The following is an 18,754-nucleotide window of genomic DNA, read 5'->3' as shown; positions in this document are numbered from 1 at the left end:
CAAAGTTACGTTACTCTTGCATAGGTCAAGTAATTATATTTAAAAAAGACTGATGTATTTAGTTTTGGATGAAGTAAACTAGAGATAACAGAATGCAGATAGATGTACCTTTATACGATAGAGAGGAGCAGAGAATCCTTCATTGAAAACGAATGAATCATCATCTTCCACATCCCTCCCTATCGGAAACTGCAGCACGCGAATTCAAACCGAGAAGGAAAAAAGAAAACGGGCTTTGGAACAAAGAAAAAGGGGATTTTCGGCATACCTTTTGCAGGACTCGTACTTTCCCGCATGCAAGAGACTGCAAGGTCCTTCTCAATTCCTTATCCTCTATGGAAGTAGAGTCCTTGATGTCTTGGAAGCTAAGCTTTTCGGCATCATTGAACAACATCAGAACTACAGTCTAGAGGGTAAACGGCAACAAAACGAGAAAACCGTCAGAATATATCAGCTTGGAAAACAAGGGTCGACGGGACACCATGGTACCAACATGAAAAAGGGAAACTGTGAGCTCCTTTTTACCTTTGGTAAAATCGGCTTTCAACACACAATGACCTAACGAGTTTTGCCACATTTGACGCCTCCCGCTGTACTCACTTAAGTAGAACTCCTTAAAGATGTCCTGTTACACCAGCTAGAATATAGCTTTAGATAATTTCTTGATAAAGGAAACTTCCAGGTGTCTATAACAGTGAACGTTTCATACTGAAACCAGCATCAAACCTGATAGACATTCAATTCGTGAGGAAGGCGAAGAACCCTAGGTGGATATGTCGTCCGGTACATGTGAAGCTCAACGGCCAAAAGAGAATTGAATTCCTAAACATAACTAAGTAATTATGCAGCTATGATTTAATTGATATAATGATGAAATATGATTTACCTAGTTGTTAAAACAAGGACGCTCATCTCAATTCCCGATGGAAACTTCGTCCTGGCCTGCAATAACTGCAAATGACAAAGAAGGGCTAACCTGACGAAGGTAAATTTAATGGTTTTTATTGTGAAAACGAGGATGCAGTTCAAAAATAAAATAATCTCCAAATGCAAATGACAAAGAAGGGCTAACCTGACGAAGGTTAATAAGATACTCAAATGCACCCCTAATGTGGATGAAAAGTGTCTCATTCTTGGAAAAGCTTTCTTCCCAAATTGAGTCAAGCGACGCCTTGAATTCTAACAAGAAAGGCACCATGTCCTTGTCTTTATCTTCATCCATGACCATGACCTGCCCAGCTTTCCGAATATACAAATTTATGGCTCGCCTGAGTAGTTCAAGAGAATTGACCCTTGAAAACAGCAAGTACATCCTCCGGAGGTCCTCAATACAGTGTCCATCCATAAGCATTGTAAATCCCTACAGAAACCCGTGAAATTATAACTACAGAAAGATACAATTCCTAGCAGGCATACAAACAACTGAAGATTCATATTCATACGGTCATACCTTATCAATAATGGCATGTATATGGCGTTCAAGAAGTTGCCTTTCCACCGTTGCTATTAGCTGCTTTCTTGTAACAGCATCCAGGTAGAGTAAGCATCTTTCATGTTCTTCATGTATCCCGGTCTGCAAGAATGCAACTATAATCTTAACAAAGATAATCCACCTAAAAATCATAAGGGGATACCCCATGTGTATTCCATATAAAAATGGACTAATATGGTAGATTAACATTCTTATAAGGATGAAACATGTACACTTCAAAATACAGATCCCTAGTCATTGCTGATCGAGAACATAAAATATGAGAAGCACCTCAACATGCTTCAGGTAATCTGGAACATCATATTGCTGCATGTATTTTGTTCCTTCAGCTGCATAAAACTCGGACGTGTGTTCCAGGAAGGGCTTCTCAAAGCTTCCTGAGTAAATGCCTAAAGCAGTGAACATCTTCAAAAGAAAAAGAAAGAAGAATATATATATATATATGTATATGTATATATTTCATATCAAACTTCATTAGAATTACCTCTCGCTCTAGATCATTCTTAAAAGACCAGTAACAGTTTTGTGCTCAACTTCAGGAGCCAAAGAAAGATGTTTACCGTAGAGATGCAAGCCCATGTCCCACAATGAACGTACAGTTGGGGTTTGTTTAACATATATTCTGTCTAGAAACAAGGCTATACTGCGAATCATCAACATTTGATCACAAAGATCTTGCCAACATTTCTCAACGAGTGATAAGAAAACTACCAGATCTGGGCTTTGTCCAACCAAAGATCCTAGTCCCACAGACATATGTTCTTCGCACTCTTTTTCAATCCGTTGGTAAAGCCTTCCTCCTAGCTTGTGCAGGCAAAGATTGTTAACAGCCTAAGGGAAACATGTACAATTATCAAAGAGATAATATCAGTCAAAACGCAAATGGATAGTAAAAACAGCATTAATGGCTGATAAAGCTTTTCCATGTCACAAGAATCTGGCTGCTTCAAAAATATAGCATTAATGGCTGACTTCAGCTTCGCCCACGTCTCATCCTCGAAATTTGCAGGTAAAGTTGGTTTTGCTACACAATATGTCACAAGAAATTAAAGCTATCAGAGACCTTTTACCTTTCTGTGTATACGTTCAAATCGCATTTTCCATTTTAGAGCTGCTCTTCTAGTTCTCTACATTAGTATACACAAATAACATAGTTTTGGAGATACAATCTGATTTGCTACAAGAGGAAAAGCATACAAAAGTAAACCTTAGTTCAACATTCCAATAACCTAGCCTGTTTAGCATTGGGAGTATCATTTTCTTGGACATTAAACAAAGCATTAAAGCTTATACCAAATGAACAATATTTTGAGTTGTTTAGACCTTTTGGGTTGTCAGTTTTGTATCCCAGTCGGCATTTCAACATTCGTTGTCATCGTCGGACTTGATTAGTTACATGCTCTGGTGGAGTTTGAGACTGTGGAAGCGGCTGAAAAGGCTGCAAGTGTCAAAGAAGTCATTAGTCTTTGTAACTGATGTCATGCTTAAATTTTTGATGAACTGATTTGGAGCACCATTTGGTATTTGGATTAGGTGGCTGCTTTGAACAATGAACATGACCGGAGAAATGGCATGCATGTTAAGCTTCTTGAGCGAACGGTAATAATTATTGTTTCTTTTAACTTCTCTAACTTAGGAATGAACTGTTATTAATACATTTCCATGTTATAGGCTAAGCATGGGCAGCGAAAGCAAGCACGGAAAGGAATTGTTGTTCATTTCGGTCTGTTGTAGATGTATTCTTCTCCCGCGAACGAGGAAAACGGATGGTTCTACCGGCAGGCACCGGTGACAACCACGGATTTGAAGTGATTCAGATTTGAAGGTATTAATAAGACAATTAACGCCCTTTTACATTAATAAATAGAAAGTTTTCTTTTTTGATATCACTTACATGAAGTTTTGAGGAAAGAAGCACCCTTGGTGATGCTTGGCAAGGGCTTGTTGCTGGACCTCAACATATTATAAACCCAAGCACCCGACACTGCCCCGACGATGGGCGATGTAAGATAAATCCATATCCCCTTGTATCGATTCCACACAATTGCAGGCCCCAAGCTCCTTGCTGGGTTCATCGATGCTCCGGTTATCGGCCTGTCGAACCCAATTAATAACTAAATTCGAGTGTCAAACATAACTAACAAACTCAGGTATCCCTAGCTCATCGTGACTGACTCAAAGCTTGACTCGAACCCGAAACGGAAAAGAGGTTAAAAGTTGGTTAAGAAAAGGTAATACCCAGCAAACAACACGTTAAGTACCACGATGGAGCCAACGGCAAGTCCTGCGAGTTCTCCAACCTGTATGCATACGAATATGGAAAGGTAACAGAATCAGAACTTATTTTTTGTCATTTTCAATATTACAGATAAGATTACAAAATGATTTGATTAAAATGCTTAAAATTAGGCAAATTAATCAGTGTTATAATAAATGACATTTGAGCCACAAATTACAATATCAATGAGAAAATCACATGACGAATTTTTCTGTCTAAAACTGTCATTTAACGTCGTAAGAGATCGCTTATTGGATAATCATTATACGTTGCGTAACGATTGTAACATTCGTAACAAATATCGTCGTAATTTAATATTATGAATGAGATGATGATGGGGAACTTACAGCCCTATCATCAGTGGCGACACCGGACACAATGAACATAAGGTAGAAAGTGATGATGAACTCGATCACGAATGCTTGTAAGTCCGACCCCCGTGGCGACGTTCCAGCAAAGACATCAAGCGGACCTCTAAACAGCAGCCGGAGGGTCACGGCCGCCATCGTAGAGCCGATAAATTGAGCCAAAATATAAAACGACACCTAAATCAACAAATCAAATCAAATATAATCATAAATACGTGATCAAAAGTATACAAAACGGCGCCACTTGCCTGTTTGATTGGGAATCTTTTGCAGGTTGCAAAAGCAATGGTGACCGCCGGATTAAAATGGGCGCCGGAGATGTGTCCCAATGAATAAACCAAGACCGTCACGGCTAAGCCCCACACCACCGATATTCCTGGCAGCGACACGACCTTGTCGTTGTTGACGTTGACAACTACGGATGCGCAGCCGGCGAATATCAGAAAGTATGTGCCCAAAACCTCCGCCAACAACTGCAAATTATAAATAACAAAATCACCATTTCTGTTTCTTGAAAACAAAAGCATTAAAGCAACATATACACACACACACACACACACCTTCTGAATGAAATGTGTTGAGAAGAACACGTGAGATTCTTTGGTAATGGCGGATGATGGAGGAGGATTTTGACCATTGGGTTCATCTTTGACATTCAAAATCGAAAATGCATTGGCTCCATTGATCTCGGAGATTTCAGCCATGGCCGAACTTGGATTGTATTAAGAAACTCAGGGAAGAAGGAGAAGAAGATGAGTGGAAATGAAGTGAAACTACAAAGTAAAAGGACAGAAAACGATGCAATCATGCAAGTCAATCTAAAACATTCACCATTTACCAGAAGTTTTTTCTTTTCTTTGGTTTAATATACAATTTGGTGCTTGAATTTGTTACTTTCATTTTTGTTTAGGATAAACTACGTATTTATTATCTAAACTATTAGTTTTAGTATTTTAGTACATAAACTTTTATTTTTTTTAAAATCATACCTAATATTTAATTTTTGTTTCATTCTAGTACCCCACAGTTAAAAATTTAAAGCGTTTAGTACCTAAACTATCAATTTTGGTCCATTTTAGAACCTAAACTTTCAATTGTTTTCAAAACTTAACGTTAAATTTTGAATAAGGGTACTAAAATGAAACAAAAACTAAATTTGAGGTATGATTTTGAAAAAATTGAAAGTTAGGTATTAAAAAGGATCAAAACTGATAGTTTAAGTATAAACACATAATTTACCCTTTTGTTTATTTATAAACTATTTTTATATTTATAATTGACACATTTGGTACCCAAAATTATTTATTGTTGTTTTTTATTTGATACTTATATTTGTCAAAATATTGAATTTTGACACATATATTTGTTATGACAAATATTTCAAAGAATCTAAATTTCCCATTGTTGTAATTTAGAACAAATTTAAATAATTTAATTTAAAATGATTTATTTTATTACTTTAGGTTTTTTAACATCAATTATTTGTATGATGCATGAGAAATAAAAATATCAAATGTGTAATGTTTAAAAAATATTTATAAATATTAAATTGGTTCAAAGAAAAATACAAGTACTATGTTTGTAAAAGTAATAAATTCAGACATCGAATATGTAATATTTGATAAAGATAAGTATCAAATGGTAATTTGCTCTTAAACCCCCTTAAAATCTTAAAATTATATGTTGATCCCTATATACATACATAGAAATGTAGGATATCAAAACATTATTACTGATGTTACATTAAAACGTTTCATATCATTTTCAATACAAATAGGATTTGAAACAGACTGTCATTATCCATATGAATTCGAATTATTTGGAATGTACTGAAGTACGGTAAATTAATTAATGCTACAATAAATATGTTAAAAATTTTAATATTTGATTAAATAAATATTTTTTAAACATTTTATCGTTTTTGTGTTTAAAATGTTAATAAATTTTAGGGTAAATTACGTATTTAGTACCTAAACTATTAGTTTTGGTATGTTTTAGTATTTAAACTTTCAGTTTTTTAAAATCATACCTAGCGTTTAGTTTTTGTTTCATTTTAGTAACCCGCCGTTAAAAACTTAACGGACGGGCTCGTCAACCGTCGCATCCATCGGCCGATGAAGCCCAAACTTTCCAGCCCACACCTTTTTGACCCCCTGAATGTGATTTCAACCTCGGTTTTATTGGAAAATGCATCAATCTCCCCAAAGCGACGATGGACTATTTGACTTATTCATCCTTCGATCTCCGTCATCAACTATTCGATGGGCCTGAAACTGGACTAAGTTGGTCAACTCGTCATTCTCTCATGATCCATTGTACGGAGTCAGCCTGTCCGTTAAGTTTTAACTGAAAAGGTACTAAAATGAAACAAAAACTAAAGTTAGGTATAGTTTTAGAAAACATTAAAATGTTAGATATTAAAATGGATCAAAACTGATAGTTTAGATACTAAAATGAATCAAAATTGATAGTTTAGATACTAAATATGTAGTTTACCCTAAATTAATTTTAATTGTTATGTTGTGATTATATAAACCTAGTTTTGAACTACATGTATCTTACATATATTTAGACATGATACGAGAATATGACCTTTGAAGAAATAAAAGCAAAGTCACTGAAACTTTAGATAAACTCAAACTTACATAGCTCAGCAAATCAAAGAGTAAAAAAATCAACAAAAGAATAAAAAATAACAAAAACTCAGATTATTACTCATATCAAATTTATCAAATTAACTCAATTTCATTCGCAAACAGGGATGGATTCAGGGGAGGTGGTGGGCGCTCGCTCCTCCTCTAAAAATATAAAATTACATATATTTTAGATTTTTTATGTATATTTTATTAAAAACCTGTTTTCGTCCCTTAAATTTTTTAAGTTAAAGTTCGTTCCCTGGGTTAAATTTTTTATTAAAAACGTGCTTGTCTCAAAAAGTTAAAGTTCGTTCCTTGAGTCACTATAAAACGACTCCTAAATCAACCAAACAAATCAAATCAAGCTTTGAATAAGATCAAAACTAAGGTTAAAAGAACCATTTGCCTGTTTGAGAGTGAATCTTTTGCAGGTTGCCAAAGCAATGGTGATCCCCGGGTTAAAATGGGCACCGAAATTTGTAGTAACACCTTTAGACTAATACGGGTGATCCGATCCAATTTGAGGTGTCACATTAAAACTACCGAAGCGACCCATGATAAAAATCCATGAAAATTTAAAATTTTTGTTAAAACATGTAAAATCATAAAACAATTTATAAATAAAATACAAGTTCAAAAAATCATTCACATATTAAAATCAGAATTGAAATCATACAAGTTGCAGACTCATAATAAAAGTCCACTATGACTTACATGCCTCCAATTACACTTGTATCGTACTCTGTCAGCAAAGCTGAAGGAACTCCCACTACTACTGTCGATACTGTACTAGATCAATTCTTTTAACCTGAAATGGTAAGCAACAGAGTGAACTATGGGAAACTCAATAATTCAAAACTACCAAATGATGCTGAAGGACATGTAGATAAATGACAAGCATAAATGTCTCATTGGTTTAGGTATCTACAAGTTTTCATGATAAGCTAGGGCTCCACTGATATTTCTTCAGGTAAAAGATAGGAAGCTTATAGTTCTGAGGACTAGATTTTGAAGACAAAAAACATGTGTCTAATGTGTTCCCTCAAAACCATAATAAAATGTAATCATAGCTTAAAAACAATAGTAATTTATTTTAAAACAAGTTTTTAAAATCATTGTATTACTTTCCACCCACACTATGTGAAATATCCCAAAACATACATTCATAAGGACTAACCCAAGACCCCTAGGGTCTAAGAGTCCAATATGGAAGATCAGAACAGAAAGTAATTACCAGCTAGCTGAATCTTAGAGACTCCATCCTACCCAATCAATACCCCACTATAAATCAATTTAACAGTAACCAGTCAGAGATCATGAGCCAAATATATTATATATCAGAAAACATAAATCAGAAATTAGGTTTTTATTTAAAGCACAAAGTTACCCTCCAACCGTACACCAAATGCAAATCCCTAGAACAGACATCCGTAAGGACTTACCCAGAACCCCTAGGATCTAGGAGTCTAATATGGAAGATTAGAACAAAAAGAAATTACCAGTTAGCGGAACCTCAAGTCTCTAGACACCTACCTAGATAGTACCCCAATTAAACATATCAGATAGTAGACAAATTACAAGCCAATTGTACCTTGTATCAGAAATAAAAAACTAGAGTTCGGAAACAAGTAGTTAGAAACCATATATCAGAAATTATACTTTATATAAAAAAGATGCAACTTATGTAAATTGATCGGATTTTCAGGGATGAAGTCTCTATTAAAAGGGGTTGATTACTAACGAAACTAATGAGACATTCAAAAATTGATGTTTCAAAACCATTTAGGATTTCAGGTGCGTCAAAAAGGTATTTAAGAACCTTATGTCAATTTTTAAGATTCGAATATAACAGGCATGATTCCATCATTTAAGTTATAAGGGGTATTTTGGACATTTTGATTACTGGAGGATTCTTAGTAACTTGGTCCAATAAGGAAGGAAACGATAATTTACGGAATTCATGATTCCTGTAGATTTATCAGGATGTCGAGTCAACTCGAACTGAATAAATCTCTACACTACGATACCTGTCCATCATCCTGACCAAGATACCTTATGAACGGGTCTTATGATGGCTTGGAATTATGGATTTAACAATGTGGATTGTGAAGTTGATGCTACAACTACTCTCCAACTAATTGAAAGCGGCAATACTTGGATTCACCCACTGGGATCAGTGATAGAGGAAATTTGGAGCATTCTTGCTCGTATTTGGTATGTGATGCTTCACCACACGTATCGGGAAGGAAACTTTTGTGCCGTTGTTTCATCGAAAATGGGCTGCAGCCTCACTGAGGAGCTTGTCATCTATGAGTCGCCTCCGAGAGAAGTTTGCTCCTACTTCGATGCCTACATGAGGGGTGTTATGTATCCCAGAGGTTTCACTATTGCTTAGTTCTCCTTTCTCTTTGTAACCAAAAAAAAAAAAATGTTTGATGTCATTTTCAATACAGATAAGGATTTGAAACAGACTATCAACTATATGAATTCAATTTGTTTGGAATATAATATGGCAAATTAAACAATGCTATAATAAATAAAAGGATAAGTTACATGTTTAGTATCTAAATCATCGGTTTTGGTTCATTTTAGTATAACTTTAAAAAAAATTAAAATCATATCTAACGTTTAGTTTTTGTTGTTGTTTCGTTTTAGTACCTCACCATTGTGATTTGCACGTGACACCTTTTTTAGGTAAATTGTATAAATAATCACTCAACTATCTTCTCATTCCTATTTTGGTCACTAAAGTTTAATTGTTTTTAATTTAATTAGTTAACTTTCAAAATACTCCTAATTTAAGCATTCTAACGTTCAAATATATTTTTTTATTTTAAACTAACAAAAAATAATAAAAAAATCACGTCAAAAAAATTATTGATAAAATAAATTAGAGTGATTAAAATAGGAGCAATTTGAAAGTTGAGCAATTAAATTGAAATTTTTTAAACTTTAGTGAGCAAAATAGGAGTAAGAAGATAGTTAAGATGAACAATGTAATTTACCCATAAAAATGCAGTTAAGTTTTTAAAAGTACTAAAATGAAACAAAAATTAAACATTCAATATGATTTTGAAAAAAATTAAAAGTTTAAATACTAAAATTGATAGTTTATATACTAAACGTGTAATTTATCTTAAATAATATATACAATGTAAAATTCATTAACTATATGATCTAAGTGATAAAATATAATGTTATTCTTTTCAAAAGTCTCGAGTTTTAACAGTTACGTCTTGCCAATGAATAAAAAAAATTATGAGGATGATAAATTAAATCAACAGAAAAAATAACATAATCAACAACAAAAAAACAAATTATTAAGAAGATCAAATGAACTATATTTCATTCATAAATAAACCTATGAATCAATCAATTACAAAGAAAATCATGTTGAGGCAAGCGCCAAGCTTCAGCCTTTTTGAAGCATACATCGTCTAAAGCTTCACTTCGACACCATTTCACCACAGCTCGGGACCTGGTTCTTGCTCTTGTCGGTTTTCTCGCCATTTACGAGCCCGATTCGATTCGTAAAATTTCTTTCCTTTGCTGTAACAGGTTCAGAGGCAACAAATGAACAAGTTGCTGGCACATATATTAATTAATCTGCCTGATGAAGTTAGAAAAGTTGTTGTGTTTGAAGGATCTCGGAAGCAAATCCCTCGCGAATTACATCGTATTCCATACGAGGAAACTTCTATTGCTTGCACCGCAAGACAAGGAGGAATCCGTTGAAGGATCGTCCACCCTTTCGTACGTTTTGACAAGGAACAGAGGCAGTGAACTCGAGCTAATCGGAGCATCATCCATTCCAAAGAATTTCCCTATATGTGAATCTCAAACTCCCTAAACTCAAATTCCGAGCTATCAACTATCAACCGACCTCAATAGCCAATATTTCACTTGTGAATCGGACTCAACAACGGTAATCAGGCGAAATCCTCACTCGGAACATCGATCTCAATCATAAGAACAAGCCAGCGAATATCTAAAACTATATGTGAATCTCAAATCCAAGAAATCTAGGATTCTGTGATCGAATAGTCCGATTCGGATCGAATTTTCGGTTTCATTGCTCAGTCATACTCATGACATGTTTTATATTATCTTACTCAAATTGTTTATTTTTTTTATATTTATCTATATCGTTCATTTAAGTCTCCTTTTTATATAACTTAGCCTGTTATATAAATCGGAAAGCGCTCGGTAGAGAACGGCAGCAGCAGGTGGCCGAGGCATGGAGCCGAGAAGTATGTCTGATGCAGTCATTGAGTAGCTGCCATCGGGAATTCTCTGGTACCCGAGTGGCGACAAAGCTCCCTTCAATCGATCATCGAGCAAAAGTATTCTATTATTAACACCAATAGGAATAAGCAAACGATCAATATATAAAATATAAATACAAAAGGATTTATATTCGATGCACCGACGTTGAACATTTCCGGGACTAAACAAAAACTCACAAATAAACCTTTATAGAACGAAAGTACGTTATATTACTTTGAACAATTCATTTAAAATTATATGAACAAATCGTGATTAAACTTTTTCGGACATAGTTTTCATTGTTTTGGTAAGAGAATACCTTGAATACAATTACGAGAATAAAAAATCGAGTGTGGATATGAATAATGATATGGGGCTTGATTTTGAATAATAAATTAAAAAAATAAAGAATATCATATTTTTTTTATCGTTAGATTGAGATTGAAGAAAAATAAAAGTTAAAGAATATTTGATAAGTTGAAAAATAAAATTTTTAAAAAGAGACAAATATTATTAGATTTAATTCAAAATTAAATGAATTAACAAGAGAGATGAAAAAATAGATGAAAAATTGAGAATTTTATGAAATTGAAAAATTTAGGGCCTCAATTATAAAAGTAAAAAATAAGATTAAAAAATTAAAATCATTTACAAAAATCCCCAATTAAAATGTATTAGCTTGAATTCAGCAATAAAGTGCCACCTATAGTTCAAAAGATCAAAGGGTATCAGGGAGAAAAAAGTTAGAATTAAAACCCTAAATACAATGATTCTATAAATAATTCAATAAATAGATACAAATCCAATGACTTACCTGGATAGAATTGGTGTTCCGATTGCCGGTGGTATCCTCGTTATAAAAAATTGAGTAAAGTATTTCTCGACGTTGTTTTGTTCAATCTTCTGATTATTAAAAGTTATAAATGATCCTTAATTATAAGATACTGAGTCTCTTAACTATTAAAAGTTACAAAATGATCTCTCTAGTTATAAAATGATCCATCTACTATTCATATGTTTTAAACTTGTATTTTTTGGTTAAAAAGTTGATTGTCATATGAGATTGACCTTAACATGCTGACTAAGATATGATTGTCGATGACTCAACAAAGTGAAGCCTTATAGTTAAAGAATCATTTTGTAAGTTTTAGTAAACGAATGATATGGTGTTTGTAGTCCAACGATTAGGATAATTGTCGCCCAAGCAATAGACTCAGGTTCAAGCACGAAACAAACGACATCAATGGTAAAAGAATTATTGTTATTCCTTGAAATCCCGGATTCAAACACTAAGTACTCCCTTGGAGTAAGTATAGGAATCATTTGTATATTTTATCCTAAAAGTTAATTTTTTATTAAATAAAAGATAAAATGTAACAAAGACAACAAAATACTAATATAGAAACTCAAAGTACATAAGTACAAATAAAATCAAAATATTCCTTGAATACATACTGAATCTTTTGAAAAATTTTAATAATTATTAATAATCCTTCATATTTTTATTTAAACTTAGACACAATATTAATGTAAGTGTAGAGATTGATAGAATCAGTTTTATGTATAATTCTACGAACAATTCTAAATGCATCAACAAATTATTACAAAAGAAGAGACAACGATGTTAGATCACCGCCTAAGCAAACATTTTAAAACACTTAAAGAATCGTTTTAGAGAGAAAACAAAGACTTTCAATTATGTGATAATATATTATTTTCTAAATTTTTTTAGGCAACGTTCTTTATCTGACTAGAAAGTTTAATCAATCAAGGCTTATTACATCATCGGAATTAATTTATCTCAAACGTACCACTTGTAAAATCGAAACATAGATCTACAAATAAACTGAACGTTCAGCGAACCGTTCGTGAATCATTCAGCGGGAAGTTCATTTATGTTCGTTTATTTATTAAACGAACGAACATGAACAAGATTTTGTGTCCTTTTAATTAAATGAACGGACGTGAACAGAAGGCTAATTCGTTCATTTAAGTTCGTAAACATTTAGTAATATGTTTGTTTGTTTATGTTTGTTCGTTTATGTGTTCATTTATGTTTGTTTAGTCCAATATCTCTATACTCATTTAAAATATTAAAGCTCAATAAATTTTAATATGATACACATAAAAATTTTAAAATTCAATTAATTTTAAATACAAATAAAAAAAACTCAAAACAATCAAATAAAATATAATCCTGAAAATGTTAGGAAAGAAAAAATATTATTTTCATTTATGTTCGGTTACGTTCGTTTATGTTCATTTATTGTGTTCATTTAATTTCGTTTATTGTGTTCGTTTATATTTATTTATATCCGTTCGTTTATCATTTAAATGAGCGAACACGAACAAACTATATTCCTTAACGAACGAACGCGAACAAGAAATTTTTTGTTCGTTTATGTTCGTATTTATTCATTTGTTCGGTTAAAATTAAACGAACGAACATAAACATACTATCGTTCATGTTCGTTCGGTTCGTTTATCGACCTATCTAAACATCTATAAGAATTATCACACCATCATGTCCTCGATGATTTAATAATTAAATAGTAAAAAGGTTAATACAAAAATAATATTAAAATAAAAATATTTTAAAGCCTAATAACCAAATCAATACACAATTAAATGTATTAAAATCAACGTATTATATATATATATAATAATTATCAATCAAATTAATACCTGATTTAAAAGGTTTCTTAACCAATTTTTACATAATTTTCAAGAGTTTAAATGATCATCCAGCTCAGTTGGTAGAATACAATGTTTTTAATCTTGAGGTCGTGAGATCGAGTCTCATGGAGGACATTTTATAATTCGGAGGTCTTCTACAGAAGCTACTCCCAATCTAGTGTTGGGGATAACCTACTATCTTATCTCTCATTTACTCCATTACATATGAGAACAAGAGATAACCATTTTTTAATAAAATGGATTGATAAGTAATGGGTACATAGCTTAGATCCAAAGTTGATAACTAATCATATGCCAATACTACACGTGGTAAATCCTTATTGGATAAGACATCGTGGCACGGCACCCCTTTCTCAAATATTTATTTATTTTCAATTTATTTTCTGTGCTATAAAAATATCAATTGTCTCATTAATTTTCAACCGATCACGGGGGCGATATTCTCTTTTGAAAACCCGAAGAACTCTTCTCTAAGGTGAAGCTTTTCTGTTCGAATTGATATCATTTCTCATATCTGCTCACCGAATCCTTATCGTATTCCTCGAAATCTTTTTATTTTTTTAGATTTTTCTAAGCTTGTTTATCGAGTGATTTGTTGTTTTCCTGGGAAATGATTTGATCTATGATTTTGTTGCCAGATCTGGATTTGCGTGTATTATTTGGGCTTTAGAATGTTCAATTTTGGAATTTTGATTTTCCAGATTTACTTTAGAGAGTTGTAGATCTGCTGGTAATTTTGCTTGATCTCTGCATACGTTCGTGTTTGTTTCCTTTTCTCCCTCCTTTTAGCTTAGCTGATTTTTGAACCGATCGTTTTTAAAAATTATCGTATGACATTGTTTTCAATAGAATTTGAAGTCGTTTCTAGATCGGTTTGATTTGAACTGATCTGTAGTCTTTTCTGGTAACTCATTTTGGATGCTGACTTTAATTTTTAGATCGGATTGATTTGCTTTATTGCATGTTTCTACCATGCAGATATGGCTTCATATAAGATCGGCTTTTAGGATTTATGCATGTTTTTTCTAAGTAACATTGTTATAATTATAGGAATTGGATAATGGTTTAGAGATCGGATACTAATTATGCAAGATTCATTTGTTGCATTTTTTGTTCTTATTATATGCTGAATTTGAAGGAAAATGTTCCAGTTCTTGTGTTAAATTCATAAGCATTGGCTTTTTATTGATTTCCAATGATATGCGTGGTTGCTATCTACCTCCTCATTATGCATTTTTGTGAGAATCCTAAATGACAAACAATTGCTGAATTTTTTTTTGTAATCCAGTTCTGAATAGCCAACATGGGAGGAGGGTTCAGAGTACTGCATTTGGTTAGACCATTCCTTTCATTTCTGCCTGAGGTTCAAAGTGCTGACAGGAAAATTCCTTTCAGAGAAAAGGTCATCTACACTGTCATCTCGCTCTTCATATTTTTGGTGTGCAGTCAGCTTCCACTTTATGGAATTCATTCAACAACGGGTGCTGATCCGTTCTATTGGATGCGTGTTATCCTTGCATCCAACCGTGGAACTGTAATGGAACTTGGGATTACCCCCATTGTGACATCCGGATTGGTGATGCAACTCTTGGCTGGTTCAAAGATCATTGAGGTTGACAACAGTGTTAGGGAGGATCGCGCCCTCTTGTAAGTATTCTTCTCATTATAATTTATTTTGCCTTTTACCTTAATGTTTCTATGTTCATATTATGATTTATCATGCTTATTTTTGCTTTGCAGAAATGGGGCTCAAAAGTTGTTGGGAATCCTGATTGCTGTAGGTGAGGCAGTGGCATATGTGCTGTCTGGTATGTATGGCAGTGTTGGTCAGCTTGGTGTTGGAAATGCTATTCTTATTATTATTCAACTTTGCTTCGCTGGAATCATTGTTATCTGCCTGGACGAACTTCTCCAGAAGGGGTATGGTTTGGGTTCTGGGATTTCCCTTTTCATAGCCACCAACATCTGGTACGTTATCGCATTTCTTTGCTTTCCGTATTCAATGCAACTCAAAAGTATTCCTGTAAGCTGCTATCCTAAATACTATTTTTTATTCTGCAGTGAAAACATTATCTGGAAAGCCTTTAGCCCTACAACAATTAACAGCGGCCGTGGGGCTGAATTTGAGGGTGCTGTCATTGCTATGTTCCATCTATTAATAACTAGGACGGACAAAGTTAGAGCACTTCGCGAGGCTTTCTATCGGCAGAATCTTCCAAATGTTACAAATCTTCTTGCTACAGTACTGATCTTCCTTATTGTCATCTACTTTCAAGGTTTCCGTGTTGTTTTGCCTGTGAGATCCAAGAATGCTCGTGGACAACAAGGATCATATCCCATTAAGCTATTCTACACCTCCAACATGCCTATCATCCTTCAATCCGCTCTTGTTTCAAACCTATATTTCATCTCTCAGGTACCCTTTTCCTCTATTTGAAAGAGGCTTCATTTTACTGGTAACGTTGCACTTCTTTAGCGCAGTTTGTTTTATGCAGTTGCTGTACAGGAAGTACAGCGGTAACTTCTTCGTGAATCTTTTGGGCAAGTGGAAAGAATCTGAATATTCAGGTGGTCAGTTTATTCCCGTTGGTGGCCTAGCATACTACGTTACAGCACCTGCAAGGTGAGAACCGATCTTTGTTCTTGTTCGGTCTTCCACCTCCTTAATTTTCCTGATCGATGAAATGCTTGATTTTTTTCCCTCTTTAGCTATTTTCTCTTCATATACGTTGATGCCTGGTTTTATCTGATTATTACTACAGCTTGGCGGACATGGCAGCAAATCCCTTCCATGCTCTGTTTTATCTGGTGTTCATGCTTTCAGCTTGTGCCTTGTTTTCGAAAACTTGGATCGAAGTTTCAGGTTCTTCAGCCAAGGATGTCGCTAAGCAACTCAAGGTAAGCTGACCATTTTAATCATGTTTGCTCGTCGCTAGGAATTCCCCCCAGTTCCACCTAGTTTTTGCCGTCAATTTGTATTTGTCGATTTGATCAACCCTACCTTGTTGCCATTTTTAAAGGCCGTGTTCTTCGTTTTCTGCAGGAACAACAAATGGTGATGCCGGGGCATAGAGACTCGAACTTGCAGAAAGAACTGAACCGCTACATCCCAACTGCAGCTGCGTTCGGTGGGATATGCATCGGTGCATTAACCGTCCTGGCCGATTTCATGGGAGCAATCGGTTCTGGGACCGGAATCTTGCTTGCCGTAACAATTATATATCAGTACTTCGAGACTTTCGAGAAGGAGAGAGCCAGCGAACTGGGCTTCTTCGGCCTCTAAACTCCGAAGTCCGATATAGGTGGAGAAGCCTTGTGCAGAATTTTTGAGTTATTAAGTTGAAATGAATGGTAGGGTAGGTTCCACCTTTTGTTAAAACAATCCCCCACGGATAGAAGAAATTGATATCTTAACTGTAATGCGGTGTCGTTTTAGCCCTTTAATTATATTTTTTTAACCTGAACTTTGTAGATTTTTTTTTTGTTTCAGAGTACAAACTCAAATAATACTTCAATATAGGTATCGATATCCATGACATGCTAATTATTTATTAATTTTTACATATTTTTGTAGATGTGTATGTTTAATGTGATAGATTTATTAAAATTTGTCAAATTTAATTTCTTAATTTGAAGGTTTAAATTTTAATTTCCAAACATAAAAGAGTAAGCGTCTAAATATTAGTGATGGCAACGTGTCGTGTACGAGTTAAGTTTTTGGTCAAACCAAGCCGATCCGAAAATCTACATCCTTAACTGGACTAGAATTGACCAAAAATTTTTTATATCATCCATCTGACCCGACCTGAAAATTATATATTCTCTATCCAATTTCGACCTGACCTGTATTTTTATAGTATAAATTCGACTTGATCCGACATGATATCAAATAATGATTTAATTAAAAATAATAAAAATTTTAAGAAAATTATAATATTATCTTCGGTCGGGTTGGATTTTTTCTCCCTCCACCAAACCTAATCCGACCTGATCTCACCCCTTAAAAAATCTGACCCAACATGAACCTGAAATTTCTTTTTAAAAAAATTAATATCTCAATATGGTTCTTTTAGCAGTATATTAAAACTTTTTCCATATTCAATATGGTTCTTAGACTTATTTATTGATCCTGACTCGACCCGATCTCGTCCCTTAAAAAATACAACTCTATCGGATTAGATTGAGTTAAATCTCATCGGATTCGGGTTAATTACCATCGACTTGGTTTCATTGTCATGAAGCCTATCTTCTTGAGCTGATATAGGGGCGGATGCACTAAGCCCTTGGGGGCCAAGTGCATCCCCATTGTTTAGGGGGAAAATTAGTTTAATATGTTAAGGAAAAATAAAAAAAATAAAAAATTTGGCATATCCATTATTTTTTAAAAATAACATTAAAATTTTGGATCCCTATTCTTAAATTTCTTGATCGGTCACTGTCACTGAGCTGGTATAACATTAACTACATTGCGTGCTTCAAAGTATGTACATACTTTTTTTTCCAATTTCCACTTGGATAAGGAAATGAAAGAGACCCTTCACATTCATAACAAATGAATCTGTTTCCCAATGTCCCTCTACTTCTATTTTTCAAGTTTTAACCATTTCAAATGTCCTTTTTTTTAAGGACTGTAAAATTGAGATTAAATGATTTATCGAATTTGACATTTATCACAAAATCAAGTGAGGAGAGTTTTTGACCCTACCAAAAGTGGTTGAACATAAGTCTCGGGTTGAGATCGGGTCGGATTAGATTTTTTAACTATTTAACTCTGAGTTAAGTATTGTATTGTTCCACTTATTATTCAGTTTGATTTGTGCTTAGAAAAATTCCATTCAATCCAAAATTTAACTCGATTTTTTTTTATAAAACTCATACCTAACATGTTTGACATAATATATATATAATTTATTTTTATTAAATAAAATAGAGACTTAATTCAAAACAAATAGAGCAAGAGGAGTATTATTACAGTTATCTTTAAACATGTAAGAGTATAATTATATTATCTTTTCAG

General features: G+C 33.8%; 2 protein-coding genes and 1 pseudogene across 2 annotated transcripts; 1 reads left to right on the top strand and 2 right to left on the bottom strand.

Moving 5' to 3' along the window:
* Window positions 1–78: 78 nt before the first annotated feature.
* LOC120151260 lies at window positions 79–2,952 on the bottom strand (annotated as a pseudogene).
* Window positions 2,953–3,378: 426 nt separating this feature from the next.
* Window positions 3,379–4,842, bottom strand: LOC120151259 (aquaporin NIP1-2-like). The gene is made up of 5 exons (XM_039163772.1): window positions 4,699–4,842; window positions 4,387–4,611; window positions 4,118–4,315; window positions 3,731–3,792; window positions 3,379–3,586 (listed from the first exon to the last, which is right to left on the bottom strand). The coding sequence occupies exons 1-5, from the start codon at window positions 4,840–4,842 to the stop codon at window positions 3,379–3,381; spliced, it is 837 nt and encodes a 278-aa protein (XP_039019703.1).
* Window positions 4,843–14,217: 9,375 nt separating this feature from the next.
* Window positions 14,218–17,195, top strand: LOC120151278 (protein transport protein Sec61 subunit alpha-like). Its single transcript, XM_039163789.1, has 7 exons — window positions 14,218–14,271; window positions 15,026–15,384; window positions 15,478–15,705; window positions 15,799–16,153; window positions 16,233–16,360; window positions 16,500–16,635; window positions 16,781–17,195. Exons 2-7 carry the CDS (start codon window positions 15,041–15,043, stop codon window positions 17,018–17,020), a joined length of 1,431 nt encoding a protein of 476 aa, XP_039019720.1. The 5' UTR covers window positions 14,218–14,271; window positions 15,026–15,040; the 3' UTR covers window positions 17,021–17,195.
* Window positions 17,196–18,754: the final 1,559 nt, after the last annotated feature.

Source organism: Hibiscus syriacus, unplaced genomic scaffold (genome assembly GCF_006381635.1).
Source record: "Hibiscus syriacus cultivar Baekdansim isolate YM2019G1 unplaced genomic scaffold, ASM638163v2 tig00111036_pilon, whole genome shotgun sequence".
NCBI lineage: Eukaryota > Viridiplantae > Streptophyta > Magnoliopsida > Malvales > Malvaceae > Hibiscus > Hibiscus syriacus.
The sequence above is the reverse complement of the archived record's forward strand: the minus strand, read 5'-3'. Positions and strand labels throughout refer to the sequence as shown.